Source organism: Mirounga angustirostris, unplaced genomic scaffold (genome assembly GCF_029215605.1).
Source record: "Mirounga angustirostris isolate CCGP_5_RB_7025 unplaced genomic scaffold, mMirAng1.0.hap1 SCAF_11, whole genome shotgun sequence".
Classification (NCBI taxonomy): Eukaryota; Metazoa; Chordata; class Mammalia; order Carnivora; family Phocidae; genus Mirounga; species Mirounga angustirostris.
The window spans coordinates 126,050,837-126,067,176 of record NW_026991719.1 but is presented as its reverse complement, the minus strand read 5'-3'; the positions used below and the strand labels follow the sequence as shown (position 1 = coordinate 126,067,176).

Below are 16,340 nucleotides of genomic sequence, written 5' to 3'. Positions count from 1 at the left end.
CCCTGCCACGGGCACAAGCTCGGGCTCTTGTGTCTTCCGTACCAGATGCTGCCTAGAGGCAGCCCGTGTCGGGGACTGAGGGCTGGGCCTGGGAGAGCACAGCTCCGGCTTTGCATTTGCGCGCCCGCTCCTCCTCCCCGCGCACCCTTGGCACAGACACCTACTCATTATGGGAATGCTGAGGCTCGATTACTCTCCGTGACTCACAGGTCTGTCATCTGCCCCCAGCTCCAGGCCTCCGCCGGCGCCTGCTTCCACGTGGGTCCGGGAAGGTGGAGTCCAGCGCTCGGCCCTGGGGGGCAGAGCCTCAGCGCCAGGAAGGGTGGGGCGACCGGCCCGGCCGGACGGGTGGGTCGGGAAGACAGCCTCTTCCTCTTTTCTCCCCTACGGTTCCTACCCAGACGGCCGCTGCGATTCCGTAGAGGTGTTGCGATCCGCTTACAGCTCCAGCAGGCGTGGATACGAGCTGGTCTGAGGGTCTGAGTAGGTATGGGAGCCCTCTGAGCAGAGGGAGGGAGAAAGTTACCCCCCCCCCCCCCGCCGGCCTGAGGACAGGGGTGAGAGGGGAAGGGAACCCCTGGGGCCAAGGGTTGGCCTTGGGAGCCTGGGCTAGGCTTTGGGCTGAGGCCAGGAACAGTCACTGTGGTTCTTCTTGACCTTGGCCCTTCTGCGGGCCCCTGACCCCAGAGCCTCCGAGCCTTCCCTTGACAGCCCTGGGCTGCTCAAGTGTCCACATACATCCCAGAATAGTAACCAGGGCAGGGCACCCAAGCCAGCCTGAGTGACAGAGCAGGTGGCCAGGGAGAGACAGGCATTCAGCCCAGCCAGGAGTATGAAAGAGATGCAGAGACTAGATGACAAAGAGGGGAAAACAGAGAAGATAGGGCGAGAAAGACAGAGGAAGGCAGAGAGGGAGGTGACAAAATGTTACCTGGGATGCAGTGGGAAATTACTCAAATAAGAGGGCTTAAGAGGGCTGAAAGGGGCACCTGGGTGGCTCTGTCGGTTAAGTGTCCTCGGTTTCGGCTCAGGTGGTGATCGCAGGGTCGTGAAATGGAGCTCCGTGTGGGGCTCTGTGCTCAGTGTGGAGTCTGCTCCAGATTCTCTCTCTCCCTCTCCCTTCTGCTCATTCTCTCTCTCTCTCTCCCCCCCCCCCAAATAAATAAAATCTTAAAAAAAAATAAGAGGGCCGAGAGCTATCAGTAGAAGGGAGGGAGGAAGGGACAAAAGCAGAGAAGGAATATGGCTTATTTTGCAGAACCAACAGTTCCAGCCAAGGAGACACCCAACTAACTAGGTGTTTCACCTGATAGCCCCTTGCTAGCTGTGTCTTGCCTGATAGCTGCTTATGTGAGCCAGTTTGAGCTGGATTGGAGCTGAGCATGGAACCCCCCCACCCCGTTGTCCTAAAGTAACTACCTTTAGCTCATTATAATACTAAAATCTTCTCCTATAAGCAGAGTTTTCCACCCTTTTTTTAAAATTAAAAAAAAAAATTTTTTTTTAAAGATTTTATTTATTTATTTGACACAGAGAGAGAGAGCACAAGTAGCCAGAGAGGCAGGCAGAGGGAGAGGGAGAAGCAGGCTCTCCACTGAGCAGGGAGCCCGACGTGGGGCTCGATCAGGACCTGAGCCGAAGGCAGCCGCTTAACCGACTGAGCCACCCAGGCGCCCCTGTCCACCCCTTTTTCAACATACGTTGTATGCACTAACATGTTGACATGCTAGGCATGCACAACTGAACCCAAACTGCCTGTGTAAGCTCCCTGCCCCGACCCCCTAATACACTGGATAAAAGCTTCCTGTTATTAACCTCATGGGGAGAGAGTGCTTTGAGAGTCATCTCCCTGTCTCCTTACTTATAACAAGAACTAAAAACCTCTTTGCTTTCAACACTTCCTTGGGTTGTGTTCAATTTGGTGCACCTCAAGTGGGGAACCCCTTGAGTTTGGTTACAAAGGTGACAGAGAAAAGCAGGCAGACAGAAGTAGAGGGACTTACATTGCTTAAATGAGAATGACACAGATAGGGAGCAAGCAAGGGGCTGAACCCAAATAACAGGACAAAGTTTGGGTGCATCTGAAACAAAGATAAACCAAGAGAAAGAGGGAGCAAAATGCGTTTGTCTTAAAGATAGCATCTCACAAGCAGAGAGAGATGTTGAAGGTGATCCTCCTGTTGCTAATGGTGGTGAAAAGTTGGAATTAGTTGTGAGGTCGAACTCTTGTGACCTGTTGGTGGGAATGTAAAAAAGTAAACCCAGGTTCATCCATACAGTCGAATATTTTATCCATACAGTTGAAATCCGTGTGGTTTATCCACACAGTTGAATACTATTTGGCCTTAAAAACGACAGAAATTCTGACATATGCTACAACATAGATAAAGTTTGAGGACATTATGCTGAGTGAAATCAGCCAGTCACAAATAGACAGATACTGTATGATTTCTCTCCTATGAGGTGCCGAGAGTAGTCAGATTCATAGAGACAGAAAGTAGGACAGTGGGCGCCAGGGGCTGGGGGGAGGGGGATAGGGAACGAGTGTTAATGGGGACAGAGTTTCAGTTTGGGAAGTTGGGAAAATTCTGGCGATGGATGGTGGTGATGGTTGCACAACAGTGTGAATGTGCTTAATGCTACTGAGCTGTATACTTTAAAATGGTTAAGGGGCACCTGGTGGCTCAGTCGTTAAGCGTCTGCCTTTGGCTCAGGTCATGATCCCCGGGTCCTGGGATCGAGCCCCGCATTGGGCTCCCCGCTCCGCGGGAAGCCTGCTTCTCCCTCTCCCGCTCCCCCTGCTTGTGTTCCCTCTCTCGCTGTGTCTCTCTCTGTCAAATAAATAAAATCTTTAAAATAAAATAAAATAAAATGGTTAAGATGGTTAAAAAAAATGGTTAAGATGGTAAATTCTATGCTATGTGTATTTTACCACAATTAAAAAGAAGGAAGTCAAGGGGCACTTGGTTGGCTCAGTCAGTGGAGCACGAGACTCTTGACCTCAGGGTTGTGTGTTCAAGCCCCAGGTTGGATGTAGAGATTACTTAAAAATAAAATCTTTTTAAATTTATTTTTTATTTATTTATTTTTTTAAGATTTTATTTATTTGACAGAGAGAGACACAGCGAGAGAGGGAACATAAGCAGGGGGAGTGGGAGAGGGAGAAGCAGGCTTCCTGCACAGCAGGGAGCCCCATGTGGGGCTCGATTCCAGGACCCCGGGATCATGACCTGAGCCGAAGGCAGACGCTTAATGACAGAGCCACCCAGGCGCCCCAATAAAATCTTTTTTTAAAAGATTTTATTTATTTATTTGAGAGAGAGAGAGAGAGAGCATGAACAAGGGGGAGGAGGCAGAGGGAGAGGAAGCAGCAGACTCCCCACTGAGCAGGGAGCCCACTGATGCGGGGGCTTGATCCCAGGACTCCGGGATCGTGACCTGAGGCAAAATCAAGAGTCAGACGTCCAACCGACTGTGCCACCCAGGCGCCCCACTTAAAATCATTCAGAGGAAAAAAGAATGAAAGTCTAGCCCTATGTGCTGATGTTGGAAGTTGTCCACAGGGAGAAAGGCAGGCAATCTGCGATGCTGGCCATTCTGGGAGGCTGGTGCTGGGCAGCAGGATGAACATCACTTCCTCTGTCCCACGCTGCCATGTCCTTCCAGAAGCAGAACTGAGCCTAGCTGGGACTGCACCCCAGGACGGCCTGGATTCCTCCAGAGGGTCCCAGCAACCCCCACAGAGCCATGCACTGCCCAGCCGTGCTCCTGCTTCTCCTGCCTGGTGGGGCTGAGGCCTTTCGCATCTGTGCCTTCAATGCCCAGCGGCTGACGCTTTCCAAGGTGGCCAGAGAGCATGTGATGGACACCTTCGTTCGGGTAGGTTCATCACTGAGGGAAAGCTGTGCCCACGACCCAAATCCCCCTGCCCTGCTTGGCCAGGGGCATTTCCCAGAGAAGAGGGGACATCAAGAGGCGTGGGTGTGGCGATGGGGAGCACATTCCTTCCCTGTCATTGGCCTCAGTCTCCTCCTCTGTAACATGGACACAGTGTGCTTGGGGTGGCACTCGGTCTTCTCCCAAGTCCTTGCTGGTCCCAGTGCTCTCTGTGGGCCTCAGCCAGAGAGCCGTATCACTCTTGGCCACACCAGTGCTAGTTCCCCAGGGACCCCACCTTCCTCCTGGGGTCGCTGGCACTGAGTGGGGCCAGCCCTTCTGCGGTCCTGCAGATCCTGGCTCGCTGCGACATCATGGTGCTGCAGGAGGTGGTGGACGCTTCTGGCAGTGCTATGTCCCTCCTGCTTCGAGAACTCAACCGGTGAGGAGGGTTCTGTGGGTCTAATCTGCCCACCCCACCCCCCGGAGCCTCGGGGCCCCTGACCCTGGGTTTCCCTATCCTGGCAGATTTGATGACTCCGGGTCCTACAGTTTCTTGAGCAGCCCCTCTCTGGGGCGCAGCACATACATGGAGAAGTACGTGTACGTCTACCGGTAAGCACAGATGGTGGCCGGGCCGGGCTTGGCACTTGGCCCAGTGCGAGATGCCTCTGCAGTCCCAACAACTACGGGCTCCTTCCTTCTGGGGCGGCCCTCACCTTCTCATTGCACTTTTTCTCCTCAATGGGTTTCTTTGGGGATCTCACTCTCCTCTACCCTAGCCAGCTTTGATGCCCACGTGTCCCTACAGCAGGAGGCCTTCATTTTGCGTGCATAGATGTGGGGCTCCTTTGCCTCTCACCTGTGGAAGCCACTGTGGGGGCTTGTTGTGGACCTTGGGCAGACCCAGTTTCCAGAGATAGCCCTAAGTCCTTGGGATAGCCTGGGGCAGGGGAGCCCTCGGGGGTCAGGATGGAGAGGGCAAGGGGGGTGGTCAAGTAAGGAGACCTGTTTATACAGATGAAATCATATGTCTAGAATTCACTCCAAAATAACGAGGTGGGGGATACAGAAACACATCCACATGGAAATGCTCATAACAACCCCAGATTGGAAACAGCAGTCCGAGTGTCCATCAGCTCTTTACACACTGGAATGTTACCTGGCCACAAGAAGGAATGAAGAAGCTTGAGCCGTGCTGTGCCGTGGATGGACCTTGAAAACCTGTGTGCTAAGGGAAAGTAGCCAGACACAAAAGACCACATATTACTTTGATTCCCTTCACACAAAGTGTCCAGAACAGGCAAATCTACAGAGACAGAAAACAGATCAGTGGCCGCCAGCGGCAGAGGAGGGGAATGGGGAGCCACTGCTCTTGGGTACAAGGTTTCTTTTTCGGGCCATAAGTAGTTTCCAAAACTGAATGTGGCGATGGTTTCACAACGCTGTGAATGTCCTAATTCTTCTGTGGGTCTAATCTGCCCCCCCTCCCCCCACCGGAGCCTCGGGGCCCCTGACCCTGGGTTTCCCTATCCTGGCAGATTTGATGACTCCGGGTCCTACAGTTTCTTGAGCAGCCCCTCTCTGAGGCTGCTCAATACCATTGAATTGTGCCTTTTAAACAGATGAATTCCATGGTATGTGAATTATATCTCAATAAGAAACAAGTTCTAGAAAAGCAGCTAGGAGGCTGCGGTCACACGAAATAGGGCTGGTAGTGGAGGGCCCCTCGCAAACCAAATCAGTGATGTGGGGCCACTGCTTCTCATCCCTTGGTCCCCCAGGTCACACAAGACACAGGTCCTGGATTCCTACGTGTACGAGGACGAGGATGATCTATTTGCCCGGGAGCCCTTTGTGGCCCGGTTCACTTTTCCCAGCAAGGGTAGGAAGGGAAGAAGGGTGGCCCTGCTAGGTGGGAGCAGGAAGGAGGGTCTGGCTGGCTGTACCGAGGGCTTGGTTACTGGGAAGAGGCTGGGTGGGGAGTGCCCAGGAGTGGGTGGGAGTCCTCCATTCCTGGGGCTTGCAGTCCTTCACAGCCTGGCGCTGGTCCCGCTGCACACCACTCCGAAGGCCGTAGAGCAAGAGCTGAATGCCCTGTACGACGTGTTTCTGGATGTCTCCCAGCACTGGCAGAACAGGGTAGGGTTGGGCAGATGGCACAGGAGGGCTGGGGACGGGAGGGTTGGGTGGCCAGGTCTGACTGCTGCCCCCCCCCCCGACCCCGCCTCCAGGACATGATCCTGCTCGGGGACTTCAACGCTGACTGTGCCTCCCTGACCAAAAAGCGCCTGGGTGAGCTGGTGCTGCGGACTGAGGCAGGCTTCCACTGGGCGATTGACGACGACGAGGACACCACAGTGCGGGCCAGCACCCACTGCGCTTATGACCGCATAGTGCTGCATGGGGAGCGCTGCCAGAGCCTGCTGCGCTCCGCGGCTGCCTTCAACTTCCCCAGGAGCTTCCAACTCACCGAGGAGGAGGTGAGGCGGGGAGGCTGGGACGGGGTCCCAGGGAAGTCCCTCAGCCCCGGCACTGATACTCTGTCCTGCTGCCTACCCCCAGGCCCTCAACATCAGCGACCACTACCCTGTGGAAGTGGAGCTGAACCAGGCGGCACCCAGGGTCCAGCCTCTCGGCCCGGCCCTTCCGTTGCTGCTACTCCTGCTCCCCCCGCTGGGCCTGGTGGCCTGAACCAGCCCCGAGCCTGCTGCCCACAGATGCGAGGACTGTGCTGCCTTCAGGACTCAAACCCTGCTCTCTCCGGCGTGCTCCCCGACTGCTCTAGAGCCGGAGAGACTCCTGAGAAGCTTCAACTGCAGCCCTCCTCCATCTGATTATAGCTCTACCCCACTGGACCGCAGCCCTTCTCCATCTGCCTTTTCTTTGGTTGGGCCCCTGCCTGGCATCAGAATGTAGAGGGAGGCATGGGCCCTGAGGCTAGACCCATGCCACTCTGCCCCCGGCTAGTGTCATGACTGTGGATAGAGCAGGCTCCAGGGCTGGGGGAGAAAAGGGGGCTCAGGTGATTTTGGCTCAACTGCAGGGCTCAGAAAAGGGAATCACAGCAGAACAAAAGATTTTATTACAGGACAAAAAGGAAACTTACATGCTGAGAACAAAAAGCTAAATTGAGGGATATTACATACGTGGAGATGTGCCAGAAGGCCATTTTTCTTGCACACAGGATCTGTATGAATCAATATTAAGATTCTAGCAGACACAAGGATCGATAAGTAGTTTACACACACACAGTAACTAGCGAACAGAAAATGAAGCTTGTTGTAATCCCATAAATGAAAATAGCTTCAAACAGCCCTGCTGCCTGCTGTCAAGCCCATGTTCACAACCATGGTGCAGCCCAACCTCACCCCACCCAGGGTATGGTCAGTCCACACTGGGGGCACGTGTACAAGGCGTGGCTCGGGCTGGGTACCAAGGCTACAGGCACATAGAGAGATGCACCACTTATGTAACTAACAGCAACTGTATGAGTACGTGCTCGTGCAGGTAAAGGGACTACAGGACACTTAGCAAAATGTTACCAATGATCTTATTTAGGGTGTTGGTATCGTAGAACCCTCCCTTCCCCAGCTTCATTTTCCAGAGACAGAGCTCAGTAAAACCAGCTAGCAGGATTATCAGGGCCATTTAAACACAATTATTTATGGTTTAGAATCATCTCAAGGTCAAAAATAAAAGTAATTTTCAACCTTAGAAATGTCTGTTAAGGGGGCGCCTGGGTGGCTCAGTCGTTAAGCGTCTGCCTTCGGCTCAGGTCATGATCCCAGAGTCCTGGGATCAAGCCCCGCATCGGGCTCCCTGCTCAGTGGGAAGCCTGCTTCTCGCTCTCCCACTCCCACTGCTTGTGTTCCCTCTCTCGCTGTGTCTCTGTCAAATAAATAAAATCTTTTAAAAAAAAGAAAAGAAATGTCTGTTAAGTAATGATTACAAAAGGCCAGTGGATTCAATGCAACCCAGCCCAGCCTGGGGAAGCAGCAGAGGCGCTCAGTGACCACTGTGGCCCACTCTGGAACCATCTCTCTTTAGGACCCGCTTCTGGCTGGAGAACCACAGGCCATCAGGCCTCGTAGGGATTCTCGGGGGCTTGTTTTTGCTGCCCCGTGATACTGAGCCCAACTAATGCTTTTGGAACCCTGGTACACAACTGTGCCAGACAACACACAGAATCCCCAGACCAAGGGGAGCTGCACACTACTTGCCGAAAGCTCATCTTGCCTATGGGCCATTTCAGGTGGGGGAAGCTTGAGGTCAGGTCGGACACTAGCCAAAGCGGTCAAGGATGTGAAGAGGCCCCAGAAGGGGTGGTAGGTGGTCTGAGTGTGGGTCAAAGCTGCCTTACAACCTAACACAAGAAACTATTCAAGGGCTAACCAGAGAGCCCATCTCCTAGAGTGCTGGTTGAAACATGGCTGGAATCATGCCTAGTCTTCACTTCTCCCCATTTCCAGTTATGTTGCTGGTCTGGGATCCTCAGGGAGAGCTTATACAGCAGCCACAAGTCAGCCTTAGGCCACAAGCCCTTTTTAATTTCGGGGGCAGGGCACTTTACTAAAGGAGCACTCAATGCCTATGGACTCATCAGATTGGACTTGCAAAGGGAAATTTTGAACAGACAACATCTGATCTAGGTACGTCCAAGTCAATGTCCTAACTAGACAACTGAGAGGATGCTGGTCCTGGCCAACTTGTCAGCCTTCTTCTCAAAATAAAGGACCGTGACTTTAGAGTTTCCAAAGAGCCCCAACCCTCCATGAATCCAGATGCACAGACAGACAGGAAGTAGGTTTTATTGGTGGGCATGAGTCGGGAGGGGGCAGTGCCGAGGTTCTCATGAGTGCAGAGCCCTCCATTTGTCCAAGGGGCCACGATTAGGGATGTATTTGACCCCACAGCCATCTGGGATAAGCCGCTTTTCAGCCACCATGTCTTCAAATTCATCCGCATTAAACTTAGTAAAGCCCCACTTCTTGGAGATGTGGATCTAGGGAGAGATGAAGAGAATGGCATCAAGAAGCCTGGACACTAGGGCAAGCACAGGCAGGACAGTGGTTTCAGCACAACTCACCTTCTGGCGGCCAGGGAACTTGAACTTGGCCCTGCGTAGGGCCTCAATCACATGCTCCTTGTTCTGCAGCTTGGTACGGATGGACATGATGACTTGGCCAATGTGGACCCTGGCTACTGTGCCCTGGGGCTTTCCAAAGGCACCCCGCATACCTGTCTGCAGCCTAGATTGGAGATAGCATGAAGTCAGACCTCAGTGTCCACTGGAAAGAGCTGTCTCCAAGGTCCCTTAGGGCAACCCATACAATCAACAGGCTGCATACACTACCAAGGAGGCTACTGTTTGCAGCCATGGCACACTGGGCCCCCATGGACAAAGAGCACAGTCGGCTTAATTGGCTGCAGAGAACAGAAAACTCAAAAACAGACTAGCCAGTCCCTACAAGGTATCATTGGGCTCATCCGAAAGCCCTCCAAACTGTGACTGCTTCAGCTACCTGCTTGCTGGCAGATGACGGTCATCAGGATTAAAGCTACTCCCTCAGAAGCACCTCCTTTCACCTGTCTTCAAGAGGCTAAATCTTAGTCACGATACCTTTTATGTTTGTTTCTGCAAGTCAGTTCTGTGCAGTGGTATGAGGGGAAAATGGTCCATTAAAATCCATCTGGTAGCCTTTAACCTAACTTTATTATAGGTGGCTAAATTCTTTATATGAGGCCCATTTCTTTGCCCTGATGAAAAAAATCAAGCCAAACAAGGGCCTCAAGGTATGGGAAAACACCTGAAAAGGCAGAGACCCAGGACCCAGCTCACCTGTCAGCTCCAGCACAGGACAACATCTTGTTGATACGGATGACATGGAAGGGATGGAGCCGCACTCGGATGTGAAAACCATCTTTGCCACAACTTTTCACCATGTACTTGTTGGCACAAATACGGGCAGCCTCCAGGGCTAGGTTGGCAACGGGGGAGGCAGCAGTGAGAGACAAGATAGCACAGAAGCATTTACTGTAACCCTCCCTGGCTCTCACAGTACATTTGTATAGGCTATACTGACCAAGGCTCCCCACTGGATACGATTAACTGATAACACCAGGGCGGTGAGAAGGGATGGAGTGATTAACAAGGAATCCTGCCTCACCTTCAGAGGAGAGCTGCTCGTATTCATCTGACACCATGTGGCCACATAGTGGGAACTCATCCACTTTTGCCTTCTTCCGCCCCAGGTCAAAGATGCGGATCTTGGCATCTGAAAAGAACTTGGGTAAGGTGGGGGGGGGGGGCGCGCAACTGAGTCAGTGCAGCAAAACCAGTTTGGGAGCTCTCCCACTACTTACCAGGGACACCTCTGCAGAAGCGAGACTTTGGATACGGCTTGTTCTTGCAATACCGGTAACTGCGGGGAGGGGGGGAAACCCAAAGTTACAGTTCACAAGTGAACCCAACAATGAACACTTTGAGGAATCCCTTAAATTAAGACCAAAGGAGAACTGGAAATGGGGAGGACAACAATGTGTCAATCCCAGCTGTCTCCACCCCTGGACATTAGCTCTAAGCAAGACATGGTCAAAACAAGGTGGTCAAAAGTTAAGAGAACACCCGTGCTAAGAACATAAAAGCAAAAAAATCTCATTTGAGCCCTTATTATGGTTTCATGCTTCGCATAAGGTCAAACGGTCCAAAGGGGCTTTTCCAGGAAAAACAAACAAAAAACCTCTCTCTTCAAAGCACTCCAAGTTTGCTATTAGTAACTCAGTTCATGCCAGCCACCGACTTTTGGGCACGTGGCATTAAATCCGCCTCCGGACCACGTGTGAAGAGATTCTGACGCCCCCTGCAGGGCACACGACGCGGCTGAGCCCGCTTTTCGGGACGGCCCTTGGCGCCCGAGAAGGGACGGGCATGTCGCCCGGAAATAAGACCGGGATAGCACACAAAGGCCCTGAAAGAGAATTGAGCCTAAAAAGGTGACGAATTTCCAGGACAGGGGGGAAGCAAGGCGGACGTCGCTTCCAGCCTGAAAGTGGCGGAACATATGCACTCCAGGATAGTAAATCCACTACCTCAACAAAATAGAGGAAACGCTCAAGAACGGCATGAACTTTTAAAGAAACATAGTATAAACGAAGACCCCCCAGCGACCCGGAAGGTATTGGGAAAACCGTGGAGTCTGTTCCAGTACAGGAAAGCTGCACTAGAGCCCCCCTCCCAGGATTGCTTTTAATAGTGAAATACAGTTCTCCCTTTTTCACAGCTACCAAATTGCACGGATTCGGCACTCACCACCGGGCGGGGCGGCGGCCCATGGCGACACCAGGATCTTCAGTGGCTGCAACGAAACAGACAAAGTCGGACAGAAGACGAGGACAGGCCTCAAACTAGGAAACTAGGCCAGAGAATCAGCAAGGGCACCTCACAGATCTACTGTCTCTACTACTCACCGCGCCGAAGGAAAAGAGGCGCTCCCACGCCTGCGCATGCCTTATATAGGCGGGCTATCTTCGCGCGTAGGTACCATAGAGTCCTGGCCAGGGCGGGTGGACGCTCTGTCACACTTCCCGGACCATAGACGCAGGGCGTTCCGCGCCTGTGTGCAGGCGTGGCCTCCGCACACGCGCAGAACGGGGGCACAACTGCGTGTTAACATACGGGCGGCCAGTTGGCCAATCTGGCCTCGCCACATCGGCACCCGAAACCTGTTTCCGGCTGGCCATCTTGGGCGTAGAACTGTTGCCCGAGGCTTTGCCCCAACTATCAAAAGACTATATTCCTGGAATTGAAAGAAGGAAAGTACCCTCGAGTGGGGCTTACGGCGGCTGCGTGCGTGTTCCTGGAGGTCACGAGGCTGAGACCCGGCCTCCGAGCCTCCCTCTGGGCTCCAGGACTCCACGGCACAAGCCATGCTGGAGTCTCGGTGCGCGTTCCTTTGTCGGCGGAGCGGCAGGCTCACTCCGCCCACGTCTCCCCCGCCCTAACCGAAGAGTCCGGACCTGGCTGTGCTGTGAACTCTGCGCATATCCCGCGCTCACGGGAGACACGGGGCGGGGCTGCGACCTCTCGCGAGAGAAAGGCCAAGGAGAGGCCTCCCCCATGATCCGGGACCCGAGAGACCCCATATACACCTTAGCTCCCGCCCCGCCCACCCTGACCCGGCAGGGAAAAGAAATATTATGCTCCCTGGGTTGACTTGGAGAGGGAGGGCGGCGGCCCCATCCAGGTTTGCGAAGGAACACTGTCATTCCTTCTCTGGCTGCGCCCCAGTCCTGGCCTCTGAGAGCGGCATCCTGTGTGCTCCTGGGCGCTTCCACCCTCCCAGGGCCCAGATTGTGGCCCTGCCCCCCCCATCCCTCCCACTGCGTGCCAGCGCTTGGAGAGTGTGCCTCTGAAATGGTTCGATATAAAGCGCCCCTCCCCAACAAGAATAGTATCCAGAAAGGTGGGCAGAATTAGTGCTTGAGCGACCAGCGATCTCAGTAACCGCCTGTTTCCACACATCTGGAGGTGGAGCTAGGAGAAAGGTAACAAAAGTCTTTCCCACGTCACTTGATAGGTGTGGCCTGCCAAGGCAGGAATCCTGCTCAAGCACACCTGTTCTCCAGGACAAGCAGTCACTTGAGTAAATGCCTGCAGGTCCCTTTGTAGTTTGCACTTAACAGCGATGGTGCAGAGTGTTATCCAGGGCACCCAGCTTCCCATCCATCAAGGGACTTTGGTTCTGGAAACTGGGTGAGAGCCTGTGATTCCACTGGAGCAAGTAAAGTCAGGATAATTTGTTCCCATCTAGAGCATTTAGGGTTATATATATCAAGCATGTTGCAGCGCTCTGCCTCATTATTTCATTCATGGTGATCTTTTTTTTTTTTTTTTTTTTTTTTTTTTTGAAGTAGACCACACACCCAACATATGGCTTGAACTCACGACCCGGGAATCAAGAGTCTCATGCTTTACCGACTGAGCCGACCGGTCGCCCCCATGGCGATCTTTATAGAGCTATTAAAAGATGCACGAGGGGCGCCTGGGTGGCTCATTTGGCTGAGCGACTGCCTTCAGCTCAGGTCATGATCCTGGAGTCCCAGGATCGAGTCCCGCATCGGGCTCCCTGCTCGGCAGGAAGTCTGCTTCTCCCTCTGACCCTCCCCTCTCTCATGCTCTATCTCATTCTCTTTCTCAAATAAATAAATAAATAAAATCTTTTAAAAAATAAAAGATGCACGCATTCCCACTCTAAAGGTTCTCTCAAAGCTTCACTAAAAAGAGCTGCTTCTGGGCATTCCATGGAATATAGTTAGAGGTGGGATGTTCATATCCACTGTGATGAATATACCCTCAAATTCCTCTCTCTAACACATTATGTTTTTATTTCCCCTAACACTTAGGATTCCCTTGTCTACTTCATACCAAGACAGTCCTGGCATTGAAACCCATCAAATAAAGGACACCAGTGAGTCCAAGTTTCAGTCAACCTATCAAGTGTAGTGCTAGATTTTCCACCAGCTCATGTGCTACCACATTCAATCTGGAACTTCTACTAAGTACATGGCAATCAGTGACTTCAGCACCATTGAGTATCTCAGTTTACCTCAGTCTGACAGCCTGAGAATCCACTGCCATGATGTTCAAATAGGATTCATTTGTTAGATACCAGTTAAATCTCGGGATTTTTATTGATGTGTGGGCTATTTCCTCATGGTTCAGACTTTCACCCCATGGATCATACTGTGATTGCACCGTAGTTATGGGTTGAATGTCAAAGGGACTGTTGCACAGGGTCTCAAACAACATGAGTTCCCTTGCAAGACACCTACCCCAGATGAGGTAATGACACATTGTCAAGCAAGGATGCCAGTCCTTTAGACACGGGAAAGCAGCAACTTCCACCCGCAAATGAGCCTCAGAGGGAAAGTGGTGCCACCCCCATTCTCAGCTTCAACTGAGGCCAACCAGATGTCCCAATGCCAGGCTTCAGGGTCCCACTCCTCCAACCACCGCCCTACCTTTCACATGAGAAACACAGGCTGGGAATTCAGCTGACTTTGGGATTCTGTAACCCGCACAGCTAAACGCTGTGTTTGATTTTCAGCCCTGTCAACCCTTGCAGGTAGAGGAAGCGAGCGAATTTTTAGGGCCGTCCTGGAAGTTCTCTGGTTATCATACGGTGACTTGAGCTGAGAGGTAAGGAACCTGAACTTGTCCTTTTTTCTCTGTGCACTCTCAGGTGCACTCGGGAATCGTCCCACACCACAGTCTTTACAGCCATCCCTAGCGCCCATGACAGTCCAGGGCAGCGGCCGCTCCGGCTCCCCGGGGTGCTCACTGAGGATGGGCCCTTCGTCCCGGTTAACCGCAGGTGAGGGCCTGACAAATTGCGAGGTCCCTGCCGGCCACGGGCGCCTCACGCCCCACTGCACGTTGGCGAGGACTCGAGCCCCACACTCCAGCCCAAGGGCATGACCAGACCCGTCCCCACACTCCGTCTCTGGGGGTCCATCTTCTGGGACCACTCCCAGTTCTGATCCTGTATCGGTCGGGCATGAGTCAGGATACAAGAAACAGACAAAGTTTCTCAACAGAGGGGATTGAATATGAGCAGTCGGTCACTCGGATCGGACGACTGGAGTCACGGAGATAATACGGGAGGAACCTGCCGCCCCTAGAGCAAGGGGAACAGGTTGGTGTCACCAGGAGCCTAGAAGCCAGGATGAGGGGGCCTTGAAGAGCCAGAGCCTGGACCTCTGAGGAGGGGCTGCTGCAATTTCTCAGGGAAGGAGGAAACCACATTATCCACCGGGAGGGGAAACAGGGCAGGAGGTAATTTCGGAGACACCATCTTCCAGGTCACTAATCTTTTCTTCAGCGGCACCTATCTGTGATTTCATCCATCTGTTGGGATTTTTTATTTCAATGACGGTGTTTCCTTACTTCTAAAGTTCTTTTTCAAACCTGCCTGGACGCTTTTCTTGTTTTTATTTTATTATTTATTATTATTATTATTAATTATTATTATTATTATTATTATATAAAGGTTGTATTGATTTATTTGAGAGCTAGAGAGAGCGAGAGAGAGAAAGCACGAGAGAGGGAAGGGTCAGGGGGAGAAGCAGACACCTCGCTGAGCCGGGAGCCCATGCGGGACTCCATCCTGGTCTGGGTCTCGAATGCTTCTCCTGTGTCTTTCTGTTGTTGTATCTCAGAGGCTATGGAAGATCTGGGGAGTCGGAGTAGCTTTCTGTCACAGCAATGCAAACGATACGTAAATATCCGTGAGCGCCGCTCTCTGATCTCATGAGAATTCAAAGGTAATGCCAGTCCCTGTTTCGGAGTGCCCCCGCGCCCGCACCTCCCCACCCCCGCGATGAAGCCCAAGAGCAGAAGGTGGTTCTCTTTCTCACCCTCCTCCCTTTTTTGTGTGCTGACCCAAGGCCCGCCAGGGGGAGATTCACCTGGGCTCACCTCTCATGCCTTCAGGACATACTGATGTGCCACACGTGCCCCAGGAATCTCCAAATGAGGGAGCGAGCCAGACTGTAGAGCATAGCCCACAAAAGGGGGTCGGGCTCGAAGCCCAACGTCCTTGATCCACACCCTGCCTCAGCCACCCGCTAGCAAGTGATTCCGAAGAAGCCGCTCAACCCATCTGTGGTGTTTTCCTCATTTCCTCCCCTGGACAATGGGGCTGACACCGCTAACAGCCTCCTAGGGCTTCCCGGAGGATGGGATGGGGGGAGTCTAGGCCCACGGCAAACACTCACGGCCATTACCGAAATTACGTTCTCTGGCCTCTGAGAGTCACACCCTGGGGAATGTCGGGAGGGCCAGTCCTGTCTTTGACAGACCTGCGGATTGTCCAGGAGCGTGGGCGGTGTCTTCAATTGGAGGTCACTGACCCATCTTCAGCTGGGCCCCCCGGGGAGTCCTGGGTGAGCGAAGCCTGGGCTGAGGTATCCTCTTCCAGGGAGGGTGGGTTTGCTCTGCCAGGAGCCCAGCAGGACGACCACGATGGGGGTGGTGGGGGTGTGGAGGGGGGCAGTTCCTCTCTCAGCCGGGGGTTCACTGAAGCCCCTCAGCTTGCAGCCAGCCGGGGGAAGGCAGCCCCTGTTCCGTGGATACGAGGACTGGCGTGGGAGGGTTTCTTCCCCCGCTCACTCAGACCCACTTCTTTTGATATCCCTGTCCTTCCTTGGGCCCGCCGAGGTCGCCCTTCACGAACACTGGTTTTATTTATTTACTTATTTATTTTAAAGGTTTTATTTTATTTATTTGACGGAGAGATAGAGCCAGAGAGCACAAGCGGGGGGTGGGGTGGGGGGACGGCTGAGGGAGAGGGAGAAGCAGAGTCCCCACCGAGCAGGGAGCCCCACGGGAGCCTCGATCCCCGGCCTCCGGGATCATGACCTGAGCCAAAGGCGGGCACCCAACCGACTGAGCCACCCAGGCG

General features: G+C 53.1%; 2 protein-coding genes and 1 non-coding gene across 4 annotated transcripts; 1 reads left to right on the top strand and 2 right to left on the bottom strand.

Annotated features, from left to right (window-relative positions):
* The first annotated feature begins 311 nt into the window (after positions 1–311).
* DNASE1L1 (deoxyribonuclease 1 like 1) lies at positions 312–7,807 on the top strand. Of its 2 annotated transcripts, none has more exons than XM_045884250.3 (8): positions 312–483; positions 3,667–3,879; positions 4,230–4,318; positions 4,405–4,491; positions 5,661–5,761; positions 5,906–6,018; positions 6,111–6,359; positions 6,442–7,807. In XM_045884250.3, the coding sequence occupies exons 2-8, from the start codon at positions 3,748–3,750 to the stop codon at positions 6,568–6,570; spliced, it is 900 nt and encodes a 299-aa protein (XP_045740206.1). In that variant the 5' UTR covers positions 312–483; positions 3,667–3,747; the 3' UTR covers positions 6,571–7,807. The 2 variants fall into 2 exon arrangements, with proteins under 2 accessions (XP_045740206.1, XP_045740197.1); XM_045884241.3 differs by having other exon boundaries at positions 313–487.
* Positions 7,808–8,671: 864 nt separating this feature from the next.
* On the bottom strand, positions 8,672–11,510 carry RPL10 (ribosomal protein L10). The gene is made up of 6 exons (XM_064574755.1): positions 11,189–11,510; positions 10,243–10,301; positions 10,047–10,154; positions 9,719–9,857; positions 8,966–9,128; positions 8,672–8,881 (listed from the first exon to the last, which is right to left on the bottom strand). Exons 1-6 carry the CDS (start codon positions 11,209–11,211, stop codon positions 8,729–8,731), a joined length of 645 nt encoding a protein of 214 aa, XP_064430825.1. The 5' UTR covers positions 11,212–11,510; the 3' UTR covers positions 8,672–8,728.
* LOC123842173 (small nucleolar RNA SNORA70) lies at positions 9,176–9,309 on the bottom strand. Its single transcript, XR_006790365.1, has one exon. It is a non-coding gene; the product is annotated as a small nucleolar RNA SNORA70 (small nucleolar RNA).
* Positions 11,511–16,340: the final 4,830 nt, after the last annotated feature.

Excerpts from the sequence above, each read along its gene's own strand:
- RPL10 (XM_064574755.1), bottom strand. The coding sequence starts at position 11,211 with ATGGGCCGCCGCCCCGCCCGGTG. Across the intron at positions 10,302-11,188 it reads GGCCGCCGCCCCGCCCGGTG|TTACCGGTATTGCAAGAACA; the intron begins GTGAGTGCCGAA and ends CCCTCCCCGCAG. Across the intron at positions 9,129-9,718 it reads TCCTGTGCTGGAGCTGACAG|GCTGCAGACAGGTATGCGGG; the intron begins GTGAGCTGGGTC and ends TCTCCAATCTAG.
- DNASE1L1 (XM_045884250.3), top strand. The coding sequence starts at position 3,748 with ATGCACTGCCCAGCCGTGCTCCTGCTTCTCCTGCCTGGTGGGGCTGAG. Across the intron at positions 5,762-5,905 it reads GTTCACTTTTCCCAGCAAGG|TCCTTCACAGCCTGGCGCTG; the intron begins GTAGGAAGGGAA and ends TGGGGCTTGCAG. Across the intron at positions 6,019-6,110 it reads CCCAGCACTGGCAGAACAGG|GACATGATCCTGCTCGGGGA; the intron begins GTAGGGTTGGGC and ends CCCCGCCTCCAG.